This window comes from Halichoeres trimaculatus, unplaced genomic scaffold (assembly GCF_033239565.1).
Source record: "Halichoeres trimaculatus isolate MK-OKI-2021-1 unplaced genomic scaffold, fHalTri1.1 fHalTri1_scaffold_14, whole genome shotgun sequence".
Taxonomy (NCBI): domain Eukaryota; kingdom Metazoa; phylum Chordata; class Actinopteri; order Labriformes; family Labridae; genus Halichoeres; species Halichoeres trimaculatus.
Window position 1 is genome coordinate 12,301,200 of NW_027437192.1, and position 22,556 is coordinate 12,323,755.

Genomic DNA, 22,556 nt, shown 5'->3' on the forward strand with positions numbered 1-22,556 from the left:
CACAGGTTTCTCTCCTGGACTCTTGGAGGGCCACACACGCTCAGTTAAACACACACAGGCACGCACACGCATCTCCAGACAAAGAAACTATGTTTTTCGCTCACTACTTTCTCTCTAAAGGGCTCTTCTTCATTTCCTCTTATCCATCCTAACAGGATTGAACATAATTGAAATAGAAAGGGAGGCTTCCTTGATATCAATTCACTTCTTCCCATTGATGAAGTTTCATTTCTGTCATTTGTCAAGTTGTACAATTTGAAATGATTTTGACTTGTATAATCTATTTGGAGAAGTGTACCAGTGAGAGTCCACCACCTTAAAGCATGATCAGAAAAGCGTGAACAGGGTGGTAATTGGTCCTGCTCACCTGTTATTAAAGCTTCTGTGGAGTGTTTTTATCCATTATCCTGAAGTGAAACAGACTAAAACCAATGCTTCTATATGAGCTCCAAAAGCATCAGCATAAAGATGGACTATCCTCTATTTTATAAAGCTTGTGGCAGGATAGGTGTCAAATGGAGTAATTAACAGCAAACTGCAGATTTTTCAAACAATTTCCATGGTAGAGATAATCAACAGATGATAAAATGACTAATAAGATTTTTGCTCTTTTTGTTTGTGTTCAAAAGCAATGCTTACACATGCACAAGTCAAAATCAACAACTTGAGAAGTAGTGCTCAAGCACTACAACAAAAATCAACACAAATCAAAAGTTCATTACATGAGCTTAGTTCACAAAAACCCAGTAGAAAATTTTGGAAAATACTCTTTTTTGCTTTATTTCTGACAACTAGATGAGAAGATTGATACCTCACATGATTATATACTAAAAATGATGGTATCCCTAATTAGCCTAGCTTAGCATTAAGACTTCTACGTGGTGAAAAAGCATGTTTGGCTCTGTTTAAAACCTTCTACCAACTCTCTTGTTCAGTTATTGGGAATTTTTCTATTTGATTGGTGCATTGCAGAGTAACATATTGCAAACAAAGCGTTAAACTGATGTATTGCAGAGGGAGTGTTCTGCTTAAGCTAGTTTTCATGTTAACTATTGGGAATTTACACATGTAGTAAATTGAACTTTTTTGTGTTTTTTTCCACCTCTCCCTACTACCCATAATTCATGTGTCTCTTCAGCTGTCTTATTAGCAAAAGAAGGCCGAAGAGACAATCCTTAACATGAAAGTGCTGCACTCAGTATCATAACAGAAAATTTAACTACAGATACGAAGAAACTCTATAAGCTTTACCATGATATAATACCTCATATGTGGAAAACTGTACATCTCAGTTTAGTTTTATTTCATTTGGTAGGGTAGCGCTTTGTCTTGTTTTTCATCAGTACGAAAAACTAAAATCCAGATCATAAAATCTTTTTGTGTAACCCTGAAAACACAGAGGAATTTCATGTCTGCATAATTAAACTGCTGCATTCTAATTGAATCCAAAAAAGCAACATGGGAATAACAAGATGTGAGGACAAAAATTGTGTTGTTTTTTGTTAAACTTCACCTGTATCATCTTTTAAACTTCCAGTGTTCTCTTCTTGGAGTTCTCTTTTTCACTGTAACTTTTACAACATGTGTTTGTTTTTTTCTCTTGCAGACTGGCATGGCGTTAACATATGATCCAGCTGCAATGCAGAATGGGTAAGAGTCTGACAATCAATCCATCCCTGGCACCAGCTAATACACTCACCTCTTGGCTCACAGGACTCCAGTCAATAATACTGTCATACATAAAGATTAATGTAGTGTCTGCACTTTGTTTCTGTTTGATTAAGGAAATCTATATGGACTTCAAATATCGGTTTTCATTGGTGAGGTCGAGTGAGAAATTGCAGAGGGCAGCTGAGTTAGCTTGTGTGTGTTTGCGTGTGTTTGAGGCTTCATGTATGTGTGTGTTCCTGTGCGTCTTTATGTCATGATTTAATAGTGCTGTAGAAATAAACGACCCAGCGACGTGTTTTATTTGTCCCTGTAGCGCTGGAACAGGAAGGAGAGCACCGAGGCAGCTCTGTATCTCCCTCTGGCCTCAGTCTCTCACAGGAAGCTTCTCATTCCCCATTTCCTAAACCACTTATCCCCCAGTGACTCTGAGTCAATCCCCACCCAAAAAAAGGCATGAATAGCTTCACTCATTACACACAGCCTGCCATGTAAAAGCCTACTTTGCTGCAAATCCGCTAAATTATAATCCCACAGATACTTGTGTTAAGCAACAGACCTGCTGGGGAAGGAAAGATTCACCCGTAATACATTCAAGCAGAAGTTTAACCCAATGATTATAGTGCAGAAAATGAATTATAAAAGACAAATTAAGAAGAGAAGAAAGTGGAAGTAATCAACTTTATTCAAGTATTTAAGTAAAAGTTGAAAATACATGGCAGAGTGAATGGGCTTGCATATACTGTTCGGTGGATTAATGAAGACGATTAATTCACTCTGGAAATGCTTTCATTTGCCAAAAACTTAGCTTTCATGTTTCATATAGGTTTGCAAAAATGCCTGATGACGTGTCAAGTATTTGCATGACAAATTTAATGCTTGGTGCATTAAGAAATCAGAGTATGATATCCCTCTTTTGTCATTTTTTAGGTTTTTATCACCTTGATATTCAAATACAAGCTGTATGGACTTTTGGGGAGTATAAAAATATCCTCTTGTCCTGTTGCTCAGGGATAGGAGTGCTGCTATGTGACATACATGTCAGGACAAGAACAGGAAAGTTTTGGTAGACAGCACTATCTTTTTTCAGTTTGTCCTAAGCTGATAACTCTACTCAGGCTCCAGTTTACGCAGTGTTTCACCCCAAAATACAAAAAAAAAAAATAGTGAAGAACTAGAAAAGCACTCAGAGAGCACAGACCACTGCCAAGCATATTGTAATTGTCACACAACACTTGAGTCCTACTTTAATGTTATACTCCCTGTCAGCAGACTGTCTGCTACAATTTGGTGCTAGTTGCAGATTTGTACGATAATTTGTTACCTGATGGTGTTGAAATTTTTGATGACCCAGTTCATATTTCATATTCTGGATCTTAGTATCCAGAATATTATCAGGATTTAGATTGTACTTTTACATCTGTCAGAAATTATCCTGACCTTGTCCTGTATTGTTTTGCAAAGCAATCTGACCATTTATCGTGGAGTTACATAGACGTGGTGAAAACAGCCCTATCTCACAATGATATAGAATCCTTTAAAAATCCTGGATCCAGATGGTGATCCAGATCACCTCCAAAATTTAATCACTTCTTCCTTATCTCGTTTTGAACATTTCCTCAAAATTTCATCAAGATCTGTTTGTTACTTTTTGCGTGATGTTCACAGACAAACAGTGGATAAACAAAATGATAGACAAACTATCCCAAAAACATAACCTCCTTGGCGGAGGTAAAAATCTGAGTATACACATAAACGCTGAGGGACTATAATTGCTGAAGTGAGCATACCAGGCCTGCAAATGACGCTATAACTGTCTTGTCCAGAAGCGGCTTTTAGTAGAAATAGAGTTGGGCCAATCATCTGGTGTATTGGTGATTGTTAAGTGCATAAGTTGGGCAAAAAATGCACATTTTGGTAAAAGATAGTCAGCAGATTAACTGTTGTACTTGCAAGTGCAGAGCGGAGCGTGACGTCAGCACTTCAACTAAAAAACTCTGGGTTGCTGTTTACACGGCAACGGAGGCGGCAGCGTTTCAGTAAAATTCCACTCTGGAGGCTGTTTTCAAGAGTTTCTGTTTCAGGTCGGCTAAAACGCTGTTTTCATGTGAACAAGAGGCCAAAACACAACAATCTCTGTGTTTCATCCATAAACTGTTGTAAATAGCTCCTAAGGCTGAGTCTTATGAAGTCTTGATCTACCAAAGGTTCCTGCTCATGATTAGTAGGACTGTGCAAAATACAAGGGTGTTTAGGGGGGTCTGAGAGTGCTTTATTGACACAAGAGACCCCCCTGAAAGCCTGCTGCAAAATTTTGTGCATGAAAGAGAAGGGAGGTGTGCTTTCTCTTCTCTTCAGGCTTTGACATTCCACGTAGGCTTGTGGAAAGACAGGGAGCTCCCAGAACAGATTTATATTGCCAAATTTAACTCGTTGCTAGCAAATAATGCTATTTTTTAATGATGGTGTTCCCTTTAAAAGAAAGAGGCAATGTGCTCTCCTCTCTTCAGGCTTTGGCATTCCATGTAGTCTCGTGGAAGGTAGGTAGCTCCCATAACAGATCCATACCTTCAAATTCAACTCATTGCACACAAGAAGGGGTTCGTGACTATACTATTGGATGTCATGTCAAACCTCAATGAAATACATCCAGGGTTTCTCAAAGCTCAACCTACAGACCAGCTGCTGATGAAAGCCAGCACGGTATAGACCTGAGAGCAGAATCCACTTTGAGAAAAAACACTCTCTATGATGACAGAGCTCAATCCGATGTTATAAAACCCGACTTTTCAATCGAGAGCTCCATAAGACTCTTCATGAAACTTTTATGCAGCGTTCAAAACACAATATACGGCCGAGTATTTGCTCTGAACAAGCAGCGGGATAAATCTCCAGTGTGTGTTTTTGCATCTGTGTGTGTGTGCGGCGTTGTGTGTTCTCCTCTATTACACAGACTATCAGAATCACAATAGACAAAGATGAGTTGGTTAACACATCATTGTTTGACTAAGGTGACATAATTTCATATCTAAACTCTGTTTTTTTATAAATTTGAGAAACTGATTCTACCTTATCTTCTCCTCTTTTCCTCTCTTTACTCTTCCTCTCTGTCCCTCCTCAGGTTCTACTCCTCGCCTTACAGCATCGCCACCAACCGCATGATTGCACAGACCTCCATCACGCCCTTCATCGCTGCTTCCCCCGTCTCCACATATCAGGTGGGCCTTAATGCACTGCATTATGGGTAGATTTCTGGCTGTGTGCGAGTAATAGGAGGGTTTTGTTTTGTGTAAAGAGAGATGGAAGAGAGGGGGCGGGCTGCAAACACAGTGTGAGGTTCTCTTCTTCTTCTTCTTCTCTCATCGTTTCTCTGCCTGCTCCAGCTGTGCTTGATGACATCTGTTTCGTGGGCGGTGAACACAACAGGCATCAGAAAACAAGAAACTGAAAAAGGGGATTAAAATAAGGCTGACAGCGTTGAAAAAAAATTAAATCACCCATCAAGAATGAAAGTGTCTAGGAAAAACAAACACTTCTCTCCCTTCCAGTTTCCTGACCTCTTTTGTGCTCCCTCAGCTGCTGATGCGATGAAGGCTTTTCTTATTTACTTTGTTTTTACTCACTTGGAGACAACTGTTTCCTCGTCCAAACTGCTCTCCCACGATCCACATGACTGTGATGTGTGTTTGTAATGAAACAGAACGGAACAGTAACATGAAAATTGACTGTGCAAGATGTCAAGAGCATTAACTGTTTTCCTTCACCGTGCATTTCACACGGCACCCTTTGCTGCGACATCAAAAGGTGGCACCGCCGTGGCCTTACGCTCAGGCGCTATCGTTTAACATTGCCTCTGTTTGGTATGCGGAGAAAGAGACACAAGGAGAGTGAGGAGGAAAAAGGAGATGAAGGATAGATAGGAATATAGAAGGGACAGATGGGGAGAGAGACAACCAGGGAGAGGAGGAAGGATAGTGCGGGTGGTGGCGTTGGTGACAGCTCAGGTGGGGGAGGAAGGGGAGGTGTGTCGTTGAAGGTTGCCGTGCCCGTCTTTGAGGCGCGCTTGATTAAAACTCCAGTCCAGTACCTGTGGTGGAGGGATGAGGGGAAAAGAGGAGGAGGAGGCAAAGGAGGAGGGAGAAAAGTGGGCCAGGGCGCGTCTCTAATCCGCTCTCGGAAGGCTTCCCAAATTGATTTATCAAAAACAATGGCCGGGCTTTTGAGGAATATTAATCCTCACAGTTTCAATATCGGGCAGCTCTGCCACCGCTTCCTGTAATATTGCCCTTCAGCCAGTCACGGCGGGAAGGTGAGTCCTTCATCTTCTGTTCAAGTACAAAGAGACAGAGGGAAAAGAAAAGAGAAGACAAGCAAGGCAGCTACATGCGCCAGACAAAAGGAAATCACTTGCTTTTATGATGGAAACTATTTCCTTTGTAATGAAAATCTCAGAAATGACTGTGCGCGTTATTCTTCCCTGTGTTCGGATGTTTTTGAGATTGATGGCATTTATTTATCAAATGTGCAAATGACCCATGCCAGCAGCAGTATTCTGGGGTTCTTTAAAGCCAGGCGATTGGCTTTGTTTCCTGGAAAAAGAGCTCTGATGTTGCACATGACAGGAGCCAGTCCAGGCCAGATCAGTACCAAGATCTTAGCTCGAGCAGTCAGCCAACCGTGGCCTGGTTTACATCATTGGCTCCACAGACTGGCTGACTAAATATGTTGCTGGCTGGCTTACTAACCAGCTAACTGGCTGGATGTTTGGCTTTAAATATGACTGGTTGGTCGGTCAGCCAATTGGCTGACCGTGCCTCTGAATGACTGACCAGTCTGATATTTGGTTATTGGCCGGCAGGCTGTTTCTAAACGGTGAGGTTAGCCAGCGGTGGTGAGCCTCTTTTAGGTCAGGCTCATAACACCTTTGGATCTTACTAAACCCAGTGAAGGTATAAAGAAAACTTTACCCTAGTAACAGTTGTAATGCAAAATAAACAAAACCAGATTGTTAGAACTGTCTCCTGGAAAATAAGTGCTTCAGGTTGCCAGATGCAGAATGTTGCATTTTATCGTTTTCTGTGACAGATATCTGCTTTTTCGTTGTCGTCAGCCTCACTTTTTTTTGGAATGTTAACAGCTTTATGCCTCACAGCTGAAGGTTTTGTGATTTTGTGTCTCTTAACTTAACAAGTCTCAAACCCTTCATATTGTCATGTAAAAGTACCTCATCTCTGTAACAACCAGAATCATACAAGGCTCACAAGATTTCCACAACAATTCTAAAAGTTTGACATTGTGCAAAGCAAGGCCATCACCTGGAGGCCGTGTGGTGAAAGTTTGGCTCAAGTGAACTTTAAATCCCACTAAGCTGAACTCTACAATACATCAGGTCGAGGCATTGAAGGCAGCAGAAGTTATGGCTGCATGAATTTTTAAACAGAGGAGATAGTGGTTGTTTCGGCAGCAGCAGCAGACAGTAAAAGCTCCCTCTGTGTGTGTGTGTGTGTGTGTGTGTGTGTGTGTGTGTGTGTGTGTGTGTGTGTGTGTGTGTGTGTGTGTGTGTGTGTGTGTGTGTGTGTGTGTGTGTGTGTGTGTGTGCAGTGGGCCAGCTGGATGTCTTTGGGCATGATGGTCACCCCTTTTAGCTTGATGGCTCACAGGTTGGCTGAGAGGGCAGGTTGTAGATCAGCAGCTTGGTGGATTTATGCTAGCTTTGGATCCTTCCGTGGTACCAGGCCTGGAAAATGGAGGCTGCTTCATGTCCCTGGTGTCTAGCGCACTCATACAGGCAGTCTCTGTGGCCAACTGCTTTTTGGAGTCACACATGGTCTGTTGGTTCTTACTAATATCTCCTTAGCTCACAGCTAACTCTGCAATGTGGAAGCATGGTCATAGCTGACAGTTAGCTGTTATGGCAACTTAAAACTTAAAAGTAACACTACAAAAACTGAAATCTAAGCAAGTGTTTGTCTTATTTTCAGTAAAAGAAAATGCCTTTTTAGACAAAAATATACCTGCTAGTTTCTTGAGATAAGAACTGGTACCACCCATGATGCTAGCAGTGCCAACTTGTTTGAAATGTAGTAGCCTATGTAGTTTGTGAAAAAGAACAAAGTCTGCAGTTTGCAAAAAAGTTCCTTGGTGTCCGACTGATTCGAAAAAATCGTCAGTATGTATTAGTCCAGTCTACTTCAAATTTGTTTCCCACAATGCACAGCACTAATTCTGTTAGTCTACTTTTTTATTAATTGCAGTTGCAGTTTCGGGTGCATTACCGCCACCTACTGGGATGAGTTATCATTACAATATAACAACACTAATGTTTGATGGTCAGTTAGATAACAGTGAGGTGATGTAAAAGAAAAGCTGCAGCTTCTTGTCACTTTCAGACGTGAAAAGTGTGATATCCATCTCACAAGTCAACAAAAACTTTTTTCTTTTTTTTTTTCCATTGGCGTCACTTTTACTTTCTGAAACCAAAAACTAGGAAAGCATACTACAAAGCAGAATACACATTACATTCAAAAGCAGTAGCTAGTATGCAGTACATACGACCATTTATATGTAATATATGTAACTGTGGGCAGTTTTGAAAACAGCTGAAGTCTCAACACAGGAAACTTGAGAAGTACATTTTTCTTTCCCTATTGCCAGTTTTTTGTTGTTTTTTTCTTTGTTTTTTTTGTTCTTTTTTTATTTGTTTTGTTTTATTTTCTAAATCTTGAAATAAGATAATTTTGTCATCTGGTTGTGTTGGATTGGATTGCATTCAGCAACCGGATGAGTCGCCCCCTGTTGGCATTTGTGGAGACTGCGGGTTCACGCCACTTGAATATAACTTCCTTGTTTTAATCTACTGTTTTAACCAGAAGCAGCAATCCCTTCCCCTGAACCTTCTATGGTTCAGTGTCAAAAGTCTCTTTACTGCATAATTTATCATTTCATGTTTTCTTTTTCTTATTTTCAAGAATGGTTTGAAATCATGACTCATGGTAATATTCTTGTTGTGGAATTTCATTAGTAATTTTGACGACCCAATTAAAAAAGCCCTGAATTGGCTGTGAGTAAATGTCTGAGTAGATTCCAGCGTGGGCATTTTGTATGAGGATCAAAAATTCCTCCACATTTTGCAGAAATCATTCATCAAAAATTGCATTCTCTCCAGTTCGAGTCTCATTCTGCTGCTCTACTCTCCATGAAATAAACCCCATGATGGTCATGCAGTATCTCTGTCAGAAAGCACTGCAGATATGTGATTAAAGATAAGCTTTGAGTGTGTCTATCTGCTGTCCCGTTCAGCTGGAGAGAACAAATACTGCCGTGTATAAACAAACAGACTTGGCGTCATGTTATGGAATATCAAGCCTGTTTAGGTTTGGATCCAAATCACGCATTTGGGTTGGCTCGGAGGATTGATTGCTCTTATAGCAGATTATTCCATGTTTGTCTTTGTTTAATCTAATCATTTTAGCAGGATCAGCGGCCAGCCTGTGTGTTTGTCTGCAACAAGCTGTCTAATTCCTCTCTCTCCAGCACATTGAAAGCTCTGTTTGTCTCCCCCATTCCTCCGGTCTCTTGATCATTCTCTGTCACTGTTTCATCGTCTCTTTAACTTACACATCCACATTTGTAAATATGCATGTCTGTGTATGTTTCTTCTGGTAGGAGCTTGGTGTGCTGCTCGGTTCTAGCCCACAAGTGACGAAACTCCTTTATAATACTATCCGATTCCCTTTCTTTTCTACCTTTGAACAATGAACAGCCTGTCCCTCGAATTCACACAATGTTTCACCCATCTAGCAACTGCGCAGGGCATTAGCCTTATTATTATCATAGAGAAGGAACCTAATACGTGGGCTCTATTCACAAGTCATACTGCTGGCTGTAATGAGGAAGCAGGGAGGGAGATTTGCTGCCTCCAGACTTTTAAATTTGTTTCATATTTCCTCTGCACGACTTAATCTGGGAAGAGTTCAGACATTTTTGGTGCATTAAAACCGAAGCAATCATTTGAAAGACTTCCAGAACTGAGGGTATTTGAACATATTGTGAGTATTTGTACAGCGTTTCTGGCTGCATATGGGATACTACTTGGATCAGACTGGGATTTAGTGATATTTATTATATCATCGCAGTCGTTTTACATTTTATGTGTTTCTCCTCAGGTCCAGAGTACGTCATGGATGCCTCATCAACAATATGTTATGCAACCTACAGTAAGTACTCTACCATTCACCTGCAGTAGCTGCCCTTGACCTCCCAATGGGGCCCACATTTAGTTGAAAATCTATGGTTGGCCTCCAGTTTTTCCCTCTGTGCATGGAGCTGTTGAAAGGTTTTAAGAGGAATCATTAAAGGAGGTTTAATTCATGTTCACGCTGAAAAAAATTTTATAGCATGAAGGGTTTTTTTTAGATTCAAAGCAATACAAATGATGGTAACAGTAGTTCTGTCTGGAAAAACGTTTGAGCCACATTTTTCTTCTGTTACGGGTTAAATGTTAAACCAACTGAATGCATCCATGCATACACAGCTCCTCAAGAAATCTCCCCATAGCTGCATGATTGCACCACTTTCGCCTTGCAGTCACTATTTACAGACTTATAAAAGGGTATTATCCCATTCTGATCCCCACATGTTTCCATCTTTACTAAAAACACAAAGACATTTGGTTTTATTTTGGGTTAAGAGTTTATAGGTGTCACATTTGCCAGGAAGCATCATTAAGCAGACCACAGCACAGTGCAGACAGACTGTAGACCGTTACTCGGGGTAACCGGCGCAGACTGCAGACATGAGGGAAAAATATATTAATCAGGTTTAGTCCACCAACACAAAACAGGCTGACACAGTCACGTTGCATCCAGTGGTGTTCAGTCATCAGAGTTAAAAGTAGAAAACTTTTGTTTTCATAGAGTTCAAGATTTTGTTTTTTTGGGTCATCAAGCCTGCAAGGATAATCTGCACTAATGAGTTATTTCATGTTTTTTCCCTGTAAAGTTAAAAAGTTCTTCTTTTTGTTTGTGAAACTTTAGACCAGAAATCAGACAACAAATTCATCATATGTTCCCTACGCATTTCAAGAGACTTGCGTCTACATTCACTTTGAAGATCAATGCTCAGTGTCGTTTGGAATGAATCCCAGATTTTCCCTCTGAATGTTTTAGCAACAAAATGCTTCAGCAGTTTAGTAAATTGTCCTAAGGTCTAGCTTTAATTGATACCCGTGCCATGAGTGTTCTCGTTTTGTTGCTTGGGGGATTTAATTCATTCTGCCAGAGGCTTTAATGTTTGCTTGAGGCTTAACGTGGCCCTGAAGCACATTCAGTGCACGCTGTTCTTCATTCAGCTGATCCAGAGCACTGGAGTTAATGTGTTAGATTTCTTACCATGAAGCTGTGAAAATGTGGAGAAAAGGCATCTTTCTTTAGGTCTGATGTCATACAGTGGATGACACTGAACATCTGCTTTTACAGAGAACATGTTACACTGCTCATTTGTTATAGCTGACATAAAAATAGACATTTTTGTTCATGGTTATGTTTCCCAAGGTGCCACAATGTTTATCAATTTCACATATTGGTGTAAAATTAGATTTTTGACATAATGTCAACAGACAGAGGCACAATATTTTGATTTCTTTTTGTGGATTGATGTGTTGTGATGTGTGTGATGAGGTCGTCTCTGGAGTTATTTTTACTGTTAAAGCAATGGAGCTTTGACCAATCAGGATGAAGCATTTGACGCAGCTTGTAATGTTGCCCGATATGCTGTGGTATCAGTAAGTGTTGCAGTTTACATCATCTCTTAGACTTCCCTTAGAAGTGTGACTTCTTTTTGTTTGTTTTGTTGTTTATAAACTAAATTGATAAACAATAAAATAAAAAAATAAAATAAGATAGAATGTTACGTTACCTAGAAACAGCCAGAAGGCAGAAATCTGCCAAACCCAAAGAATAGAGTGACCAAAATACTGAGCAATCTGTTTGTTTTCTGTTGCCTTAAGCAGCCCTTGAAAGAGCCCTGTGAGCCTTAGTCAGGAAAACAACTGTTTGTGATTCTCATAGACGAACAAATTAGGAAACTCTGGACCCTCTCCAGCTGGTATTGGAGAACTCACTCAGTGGAGAAGTGCTCAACCAGCTGCGTGGCTCCCCACTGTGGCCATTTACCACTCAGTCCTACCCATCTCACTTCCACTCCTGCTGTGGGACAGTGAACATGTAATCTGGTCACAGCAGGCCACTAGCCGACATCCACACACACGCACACACACTCAGACATTCAACACACTCAACTGCAGCTGCCCTCCCAGCCAGGCGACCTCCTGCCTTCCCCTTTGAGTATCTTAACTCACCCAGACTTCTCTATCCTGCAGCATCTTCACAGTTAGGGCTGCACTTTCTTAATGTCTCTTCTTTTACACAGCATCGCTAACAGGCTAACTACTATGGCTGTTGCTGCTGGGTCTGCCTGTTGTGAGACTAAAGATGGCCTGGGTGGTAGAAACAGTTTCAAAGAGGTGGATGACAAGCAGGAGATTTTAAATGAACTAACTGCAAATAGTTTGCAGTGTTTAATACAATACATGGATGGATGGTTGAATCTGTGAATGGATTGATAAATGAACTGATAAATAGACGGACTGACAGACATGGATGGATGGATTGATGGAGATGACGTTAGAAGAACCAGTTCATAAGATAGACGGACATATGGATAGATGTGTAAATGATATACGAATGGACAAATTTAAAGATGGATGGATGGACGGATTAATTGACAAATGAGTAAATGAATGCACCGATGAATACATGGTTAAATGGACGAATTAATGAATCAACAAATTGATGACCAGATGGATTTACAGATAAAGAACTGGACAAATGGATTAATTGATGGACTAACTGATGAATTTATGGATGGATGGAAAAAAGGATGGAAAATGAAAGAACTAACAGACAAGACAGAAGGAGAAATTGAAAGCTATATTGATCGATGGATGAATAACAGATTGATTATTAAGCGAATGGATAAATGGACAAATTTATTTGTAGGTTGATAAATGCATATCCCAAGATGGATGGGTGTTTATTGTAGATAGATAGATAGATAGATAGATAGATAGATAGATAGATAGATAGATAGATAGATAGATAGATAGATAGATAGATAGATAGATGAACGGACGGACGGACGGATAGACGGACCGACAGACAGACGGAAAGACGTTGGATTATTTCACGGACTCCATCCATGTTTTATACCATCTATGGAAAAAGAAATCACACAGAACATTGATGTATACGGACACTTAGCTAACCAAATGCACAGTGTGCAATGTCCCAGAATGTTATGAAGCCAATTGGGTGGGCTTCCACTGCTCTTTGTGTTTTTGCTTGTGTCGGTGTACTGAGGCTACACCAACACATATGTGCATAGCATGCTGGCTCCTTCTCAGACTCTTGGGTCATGTCTTCTTACGTTTCTTCTGCCAAAACAAAGACAGAGAATACAGCCTGATGGCCAGTGTTTGTTTAACTGCCTGATACATGTTTGTGTTCTTTCCATCTTATGCAGGCGCATATGTGTGGTCCATACTGGTTCCTCACAACCAGCCTCTACAGCATGCATCCATCTTCCAGTCTTTAGTCATAGGGCCTGTTGGAGCCATTTTTACACTGGCCACAAACTCATAGCCACGATGTACAATGGTTGACATCTCATAAGGCCTCATGCCAGCAGTAGGCATGTGGCCAGTTACGTCCCCATGGCCCGTCCCCATTGTGTTCCAATGTGTGTCCCTGTCACCAAAACGGCTGCTACGCACTAACCCCAGCTGTCACTGCAGTCAGTGGATAGCAACCAATCTGTCTCCTTTTACGACCCGTGTTCAAACCCACTACCAGCTACATCCACGGCAGACTGCCCCTTGCACACATGCGCGCACAGCCGGCCACCAGCTCAGTGAATTACATCAAATTAGCCAAGCATGCTAGCTCCACGAGCTCAGGGGCCTACTCAGAGCATTAAAAACCAATTGATTGTGGCGCAGTTTGGCAGCTCACACCACGTGTTGCATGTTAAACCAATGGAGCGTTGTGCAATGGGGCTCTTGGTGGCCGTGCAATATGGAGGTGGTCAGGCATGCAAGGGGACTGAATTACAGCTAGCAAGCCAGGTCATACAGGATGAAACAGATTAGAGAAGAACAGAAAGTGAAACTGAGTTTATATGAGGGTGAGGAATTAGGATAACCTTGATTTATTTCTTTTCCTTTTTTTACTATTTTATTTTTTTGATTCGCAGACATTTTTTTAGGCCAGTCTAAAGAGTATAGGTCAGGTGGAATCTGGTCTTTAAGACTAGAACTTTTGTTTTTGTCATAACTTTACAAATAAAATAAAACAACCTTAATTGTCTCTTATCCTAAAATTTCTTTTTGATATATATAGATTACACTTTAAGAGCATAGAATCTCACTCAGTCTACCGTTTTTCGCCATAAGTGGTCATACTGACCACTTATGGCACAAAGTTTTCCCACGGCTATAGTTTTCAAAAATGTATGTGGTCAAATTTCAAAAAATTAATACACCTCCTAGAAATGTTTCTCACATCTGATTGTTGTGTTGATTTGAAGATATAATTTGGCTGTCTTGTATTCAAGTCCTCTTTTTTTCTGAAAAGCTTCGTTTTCATTAGTTATACAAGGTTACAAACAAGGTTTTACGTCACGTTTCATGATGATTGACAGTTGCCATTCTTGTGTTTTTTTTTTCAGGGATTGTAAAATATGTCAGGAGGTAGAGTCAAGAAGTGATAAGACTCGTGAAAGAAAAAAAATATATATTATTTTTGTCACCCAGTTCCACTCAAATTCTCCCAGAATCTCTCACAGTCTCATTATACAGACTTTGGCTGCAGAATGGCTACCAATGGCGGTGCCTATGACAGGGTTATATTGGCTTCAAAACCGGACAACAGTAAATGGCAGAGCCATGCTGTCCACTCCAGATACAGTCTATGACTGTAACAGACTTGAGACGGAGTAGCAGTGAGACTAATCATACTTAAACATTTGCTGTGATGAGGTTGCTATGATTTCGGTTTTCCAAAGAAAAGCTACAGTTAGGATCTTCCTGCTTACATTTTTAAATGATCCGAACCTTTTGCGAACAAACAAAATTCACTGATCCATAAAAGTGCTTAATATGAAATCAAGTTGTTTGAGGGTCTTTCATTCAAATAAAGACCCTTTTATGAAATGACTGCCTAGCCTTGAAAAGGTTTGGTATTAGTCTTACAAAAACACATTAAGTAAATTTGTAGAGTGATGTAAAATGTCGACACAGTATATTGTTAAAAAGCAAGCGCTTGAGCTAAAGTGGTTAACTTAATTGGCTGCTTTTGGCTTTTGAGCGCATTTGTTAAGCAAACTTCATTAGAAAGGATGCAAGACAACACTTTACTTTAATTAGTAGATGATGTCCTGAACTATGAAAGATTTCACTTCAGGGGAAGTTGAGAATAAGTCAACCAAAAGTTTTCTTTCTGCACAGTAAACAGAAGCTGTGCAGCCTGTACCGCCTCAGCAAAGGTGTTTGTTTCCTTCTGACTAGATTAAGTTTGACAAGTCCATCCATACGAAACCAGACTTCATCCCGCTGAGGAGCTGGCACTTTGTTAGCAGCAAGAAAGAGGGGGAGGCAAAAAGTGAAGAGAGAAGAGTCTTCAAAATTTGTTTATCCCCAATTAATGGCCCAGATAGGTGGAACTTGATAGAAAGTGACAGTGTTTTTTAAAGTGGACAGCTAAATCGGCTCACAGCTTGTTCTGTCAGGCGTTCTTTCCTCTTTCTTTCTTCCCTTGTTTATTATTTGTCCTCCTTTCCTTTTGCTATCTCAAACTCCTGTCTCCCAGATCTGCTAATGCCGTTCTCTGTTTGGCAGTTAGGCGTAGGATGTCAGTACAGCATGACCGCTCTGTTCTTGGCGCTACACAAGTCGGGAGACCTTATTGAGGAAGAGAAGAAGAAGAAGGCCCCAAAAGACAAATCCAAACATGCAGCTGCCTGAACACACAAATGATTTAACCACACTCTTTAAGATAAATCTCACTTATTTACAGATCATCAATCACCCACAAGTTCTCAAATTCGCTTCATATTGCCAAAAGAGAGCTGGAGAAGCTGCAGTGCCAACCAAGCGCAGCCTCACTGTCTTTCCCCATGACTTATCCGTCCTTTTTTTTTCCCTCTTACTGCAAACTCTACGTGCTCTGAGTGTGTTTACTGGAGTGAATTGGCCCCTTCATTTTAGAGGTGAATTATTGAATTCCTCTCCGTTGCACCTCCGGCTTTGAATAGACGCTCACCGTGGCTTCTTAGAATTGAACCGTAACTATCTGATGGAGGTGAATCGGTGCACTGTGTGATACCCATCTCCCCAGCTTGACATGAAAAACGCACCACGGATTCAGAAGGAGAGGGAACATAATGTTGGTGTCGTGGATTTGACTGGCGAGGCAGAATTTGAGATGCGGGAAGAGTTGTCCTTGAGTTGCTCTCACTCCTCTCTCTATCTCTTCATCCCTCTGTTCTTCTTTCTATACGTTTCCCCCTGTTCCCTTTTCCACCCCCCTCTCCTCTGTGCTGCCCTTTCAGAGCACAACTGCAGCTACTGTGCCAGTGCCAGCAAAAATCGTCTGTTCGGGTTAAAGTTTCTTTTATATTAGAGAGATTTTGTTGCAGTGCCACAGGGTGACTGACAGAGAGATTGAGCTGCGGCGCTTTCACTCGAAGCTTTTGGATATTACCTTGAAAAATCTTCTGATAGTGGCAGAAATACATTTAGTGACAAAGCTAATATGCTTTGGACAGGCTTTTTTATCTCCCTGTGTGTATTTAATTGGATTCCTAACTTTTTTTCTATTTAGTAAATAGAGTAAATATTGTAGAGAAATCCTTATGTGTGAAATGATCCATTTGTCTGCGAGAAAAAGCAGTCAGAGGATGGCTGATCCCAGCGCGGAGAGGAATGGACCTCCTGTGGAGACATGACAAATACTGTTACATGCTTCATCTAGCGCTCTTATCCTCTCACAACCACACACACACACACACACACACACACACACACACACACACACACACTCCAAATCCACCCAAATATCTTGTCCTCTGCGATAAAGACAAGTTAATATTTTCTTTTTGCTAAAAAATGATTGGAATGAGCCTTTTATGTGCAAAACAAAGTAGTTTTAGCCTCTTTTGCACTCACAGACACAAACATATTTACTTCGAGTAAAAGCAACCACAAGCAACCGTGAATTAGTCACATGCACAACTACATTATGAATAATTCTTTGTCATTTTTACACATTAAAGAGGGGGTATTTTGCTATTTTTAGGGTTTATATTGTCCCTCTGGTATAGTAGCTTTACATAATTTAATGCTTAAAAAAAATGCTGGTGTTTGAGGAAAATCTGTATTCTATCCGCCGACTGAACTCCCTCATTTTAGTTACTGTCTCTTTAAGGTCCCCCACACCAAAAACCCCACTTCATTCTAATTGGCCAGCCCCCCTGAAGGCCTGTTAGTGGCACAGTTACTTGTGTCTCAAGCCTGCCCGATAATGGGTTATGAACCACTTAGGAGACCAATATGGGATGACCTCTTCATTTCAGCAAGTCTCATTAACATCTCGTCAAGATCTCATCTGGATCTCATCTACCCTTCTTCCATCAAAAGAATCAGGTTCTCGATCCTGGTTGTAATCACATTCTTCCTAAGATCTGGTTTGTTTTTTTCCAATTTGTAAGGAACCAAGATGGAGCCACATCATTGCACCACCATAAAACATCAGGACCTCACTACATACATAGCCATTAAAGCCCTTTGCACACCAACGGTGCCACAAAAAAACAGCACAAAATTGCAAAAAAAATTGGAGGCGAGCAAAAAAATTGGAGGCGAATTTAGATGAGCCTGTCCATGCCCATCAGGAGCAAACTCCTCCAAATGTTGACTTTATGACTGTTGTCTTTGTAGTTTTTATATCTTTTCTCGTAAAGAACCGGGTGCACAGTCAAGGAATTCACCTTGTTGAATGTTTTGGTATTTGATACGTCAACAACAAGTGTTTTGATTGGTTGGATGTGTACTCGTCGCAAGAAAAACTGTGGAAATTTGGACCTCTGCCCGAAAAAAATTAAAGCCAAAGTTTTGCTCATTGAAATAACGTTGCAGGTGTGAAGGCTTGAAAAATAGTACGTTCCAAAAAAAAAAATTCTGTGAAATATTTGCATGAAAAATAAGCATCAACGCCAAAGGAGGTGCCAATCATATGCCCGCACTGCTGCTTTAATTTTACCTCCATGACAAATTTTGAATGAAAAAGTCCAACAAAACCCAGGTACTGGTCTGGACTAGTACCTACTCTGTTGTAAAGGGGGAATCTCGTTCAATTTTTTAGAACCGACTGTTTTGAACAATTAAATATGTAGCGGTGGAAAATTTGCTAAGAGAGGCTTCATCTAACCCCTTTTAAAACCAACAGTGAGATCAAAATTTGTCCCTTCACCCCTCTCCTTTAGCACTGTAAGTCTTTACACTCTTCCTCCACTGGTAAAATGTTTTATAGTACACCACACCTGCACGTCTTCAGTAAACTGCAGGACTGACACTTGAATCACTATCTAGAGGGTGACACATCACGTTGAATCACTACCTGGTGGATGACACATCAACTACCACTCTATGTCACTGTGAAGGACAAATATGAGCGTAGTGTATGAAAGCTTTTGCCTACAGGGAAAAATTCTGAATCAACATCTGATCCAGAAAGTTAATCTGATGACATTAATTGTTTTTGCCTTTTAGCTGCATGATTTCACTGTAACAGATGCAGATCTGAACTTCAGTGTGAAGGCTAAGTTTAGCTGCTATCTGCATCAATGTGAAGACAAGAGACTTCATTTATCAACAGCCATCAGTTTGAGCTGCTTTTAGAGATACTGTGTTGGTTAAACTGAAGCAGGTATGACTGTCTGCTGGCTCAAACAAAACTTCTGGTGTCTACTTTAAACATAAAGAGAGCAAAAATACAGAGAAACGTGAGAGTACAAATATGCTCATACATACAGTGGTGAAATGAAGTATCGAATGTGTCAACTTTTTTTTCATTACATTTATTTCCAAAGCTGCAATTCAAACAAAATTCTACCTGACATTGGTATTAACTCAAATAATCCACACATGAAAATAAATCATAACATTCAAGTCCATAAATAATGATTATGCTGAATTAAGTTCGATAACACAGGAAAAAAGTATTGAACACAGCATGGAAAGGCTGTATACTTTGGCAAGGAAATGCACCATACCACCTGAAATCTGTCAGTGATTATTAGTTGAACTTCCAATTAGTGCAAACCAACATCAGCTGGGCTAGAGCAAATTGATGATCCTATAAAAAAGGTCATTTTTTCACCAAGCAGTTAAATGCAACACACCTCATGATGGGTAAAATCAAAGAGCTCTCTGAAGACATTTACAACCTGATTGTTGCTCAGCATCAAAATGGAACTGGTTACAGACTTATATCAAAGCACCTGAATATTCCGGTCAGCACCGCTGGGGCCATTATTCACAAGTGGAAGAAGCACCACCTTACCATCAACAGGCCACGCACAGGAGCTCCTTGAAAGTGCTCCAGAAAGACTTGGAGGCAGCAGGTACAATTGTTACAGAGAAAACAATAGGCAATGCCCTCCACCGCCATGGCCTCTATGGATGCTCAGCCCACTGGACTCTATTCCTCAAGAAAAGGCATGTTGAGGCTTGTTTAAAGTTTGCTAAACAGCATCTTGACACGCCTGTAGAATACTGGGAGAATGTTGTCTGGTCAGATGAGACCAAAATTGAACTTTTTGGCTGTCATACTACATACCATGTTTAGAGGAGAAATGGCACTGCACATCACCCAAAAAACACTATACCAACAGTGAAGTTTGTAGGTGGAAGCATCATGGCATGGGGTTGTTTCTTATCTCATAGTATTGGCAAACTTCATAAAATCGACGGAGCAATTAATGGAGCCATGTATCTGGAAATACCAACGTCTGGTAGAAATATTGTTTGAATTGCATCTTTGGAAATAAATGTGATGGGAAAAAGTTGACGTGTTTAATACTTATTTTCCCCACAGTATGGGAGAAAATTGACAGACTTTATCCACAATCATGATAATATATATCCTTCAGGTAACAGGCTTGTAGTATTTTAGCAGTCCCTGACATTTCTCTTGTGTATGAAGTTTCCTTTCAATCAGCAGCAGATGTTTTATAACACCAGGCTTTCCACACCAATAACGTCTGAGTGAACAAGCTTCGTCTGTGTCTTATTGGATACCTGCAGTGTAACGTTAACTCTGACACTAAACATACACACACCACCATCAGAACCCAAACCACAGAACCTCACTGGCCGTCAAGAAGGGTGAGGAATGTGTTGAGTCATGTGGACGACACAAGGGATGCTTTGTTTGAAAGACTGAGAAGTAAAGCAACCTACTGTCACGTCTCACCTGTCAGAAACCACATCTTTCTCCATACCCCAGTCCCGCTTCTTACCAGGCTATAAGAGATCCTGTTTATGGTTTTCAGGTGTACAGTGAGACGGTATCAATAACCAGAGGCCCTCTTGTTTGAAGTGAACCATCAGGTCTTACAGGGTGAGGGTTGTCATGTTCGCTTCTCTTTGTGGCCTCAGGCTGCTTCACTCAGAGCGAGGCGTCTCCACCGCCTGCAGGTAGTGATATATCTGTGCTGGTTTGAGGCAGCAGTGCAGATAGGCAATAATGTTGGATATTATAACCTGAAGCTGCAATAGAAACGAGCAAACTGTCTTCCTGGGGGGATGTCCTGACATGTCGTTAGAGGACTGATTACAGAGTAAAACATTCAGAATCAGATGATCTGTAACTCCTTCTACAGAAGACTTCCTGCTTCAAACCAAATGCTCTCCTCGTTCCTGAGATTCTGTTATTTACTTTTTCACTCTTAACTCTAATTACTTTGTCCATTTTGAGATTAAGTCTGTTTACTTTGAGCGGAGCTTCATTACTTCTTCTAACACCCTGTTAAACCATCCAAAACGAGCAATTTTCCTCCTTCTTTAGAACTCCCAACAGCCTGTTTGACAGTCAGATGAGGGCAAGAACTAATGATTTTTCATCACCAGTTCATTTCAGACATATCAAATGTTTTTCCCAATTTGATGTGCATGTCAATATATTTTTTTTAAAGAAAAGGAAAACATCCACAGCTTCTCGGAGCACAAAGTGAAATCTAAATATTATGTCTATAACTCTCAGAGTCTTGGTTTTACAACATCTGTTAAGAAGAAGAGTAAGATGTTGTTAAAGCAAAGGCACATACAGCATTTGTAGTTCTTTTTGCAGTAATCACTGGTTTATCTCCCACCTACAAACCTTCCCATCTCTCTTCACAGTCCTCTCTATGAACACGACAATGCCCAACACATGACTTAAAAAAAAGATGCCAGCCAATGGAATTTAATTGTTCTTATAGCACAATTTGTACAAAGGTAATCTCCATGTGCTTTACATCAAAACAAGAGATAATAAACCAAACTGAAAATAAATGAAAGATAGATGGGTCAGGATTTTCCAACACTGAGCACAGCTTTGGTTCAGGCAGGCTGAATAACACTGTGTCTTATTTATCTAGTTTCGTACGTAGTGTCACTAATGGCTGCTCTGTTCTGTACCTTGAGTGTCTTTGTGGCTAAAAGAGAAGGAGGTGTGCTCTCTCCACCTCATGATTTGGCATTCCACATCGGCAATTAAATCAGGGAGCCTGCAGATCAGAGCGAAACTGCCAGATTCAATGTATTGAGTGCTGGTAGTTTATTATTATTATGATGACTGAGCCACTGGATGTTACACTTTGCCACTTTTGCCACAGCCAAATTAACTTACTGGGTGAAAATAATAAATTATTTTGACAAGAGTGGTTTTGACTGAAAAGAAATATAATTCAGTCTTAGAAATATATCTTCTCCAATAGTTTTTCAAGGGGCTAGTTGAAATATTCAACAGCCAAGTGAAACCAAGCAGCAACCTCCAGTCTAAGAATATGAGACAATGCGGAAGTGCTAAAACCTGCTGTTTCTCAAGTGTCTACTTGAGGCTGGCTCTGGAAGTACCGAAAGTCACATACACACCAAGCCAAAAACAGCCTTTTCCAACGCTGGAATTAACCTATTTACAGCCTGGTTCAAAAATGTCTCCTGTCTGCATTGCTAAGTTTAATACCAGCACCCACTGTACAAGGGATGAATTTTTTTTCTAAATTGGCAGTTCAGAGGATATTAAGATCACAAGCTTGCCCAATTAGAGGCACAGCTTAGGTCACATGACTGACAGGTGCCCTAAAGTTGATTGCAAAGCCCTTGCCACTTTCAATGTGGCTGGGATAGCCTTGGCTCATTTTTTGTTTCAGAAGCAGACAGGTGACGTCTGGGAGGCTACGTCCATGTTTTATACAGTCTATGGGTGACACGCTGTTTGCTAGTAACCATTAAATAACAGAAGACAGATAAATTATTCAAAGTGCAATTTAAAACAAAAACAGTTCTGAAGGGAACTTCATTTTTTTTTTAAATGATGTGAGCTGCAGATGGTGCTGGGTAAAACTACTCAAAGGGAGCAAGGCAGCTCCTGGGAAATTCCCTCACCCCAAAAATAAACAAATTCAAAAATAAGTTTAAATTCAACATCACATAAACACATAAAATTTTATAAGATAACTTTGCACCAGCACATAAAACACACTCACATACTCACAGAAACTGGCCTGGGCCA

The 22,556-nt window shown here is 40.5% G+C and overlaps 1 protein-coding gene across 5 annotated transcripts in view; it reads left to right on the forward strand.

Moving 5' to 3' along the window:
- The window catches only part of LOC141803459 (RNA-binding motif, single-stranded-interacting protein 3), a 372,997-nt gene that overhangs the window by 321,643 nt on the left and 28,798 nt on the right, over window positions 1–22,556 (forward strand). For all 5 annotated transcript variants that reach the window (XM_074687515.1, XM_074687514.1, XM_074687516.1 and 2 more), the window contains 3 exons: window positions 1,607–1,650; window positions 4,790–4,886; window positions 9,834–9,884. In XM_074687515.1, coding sequence (XP_074543616.1) covers window positions 1,607–1,650; window positions 4,790–4,886; window positions 9,834–9,884 — 192 coding nt within the window. The remainder of the gene's footprint in view (window positions 1–1,606; window positions 1,651–4,789; window positions 4,887–9,833; window positions 9,885–22,556) is intronic.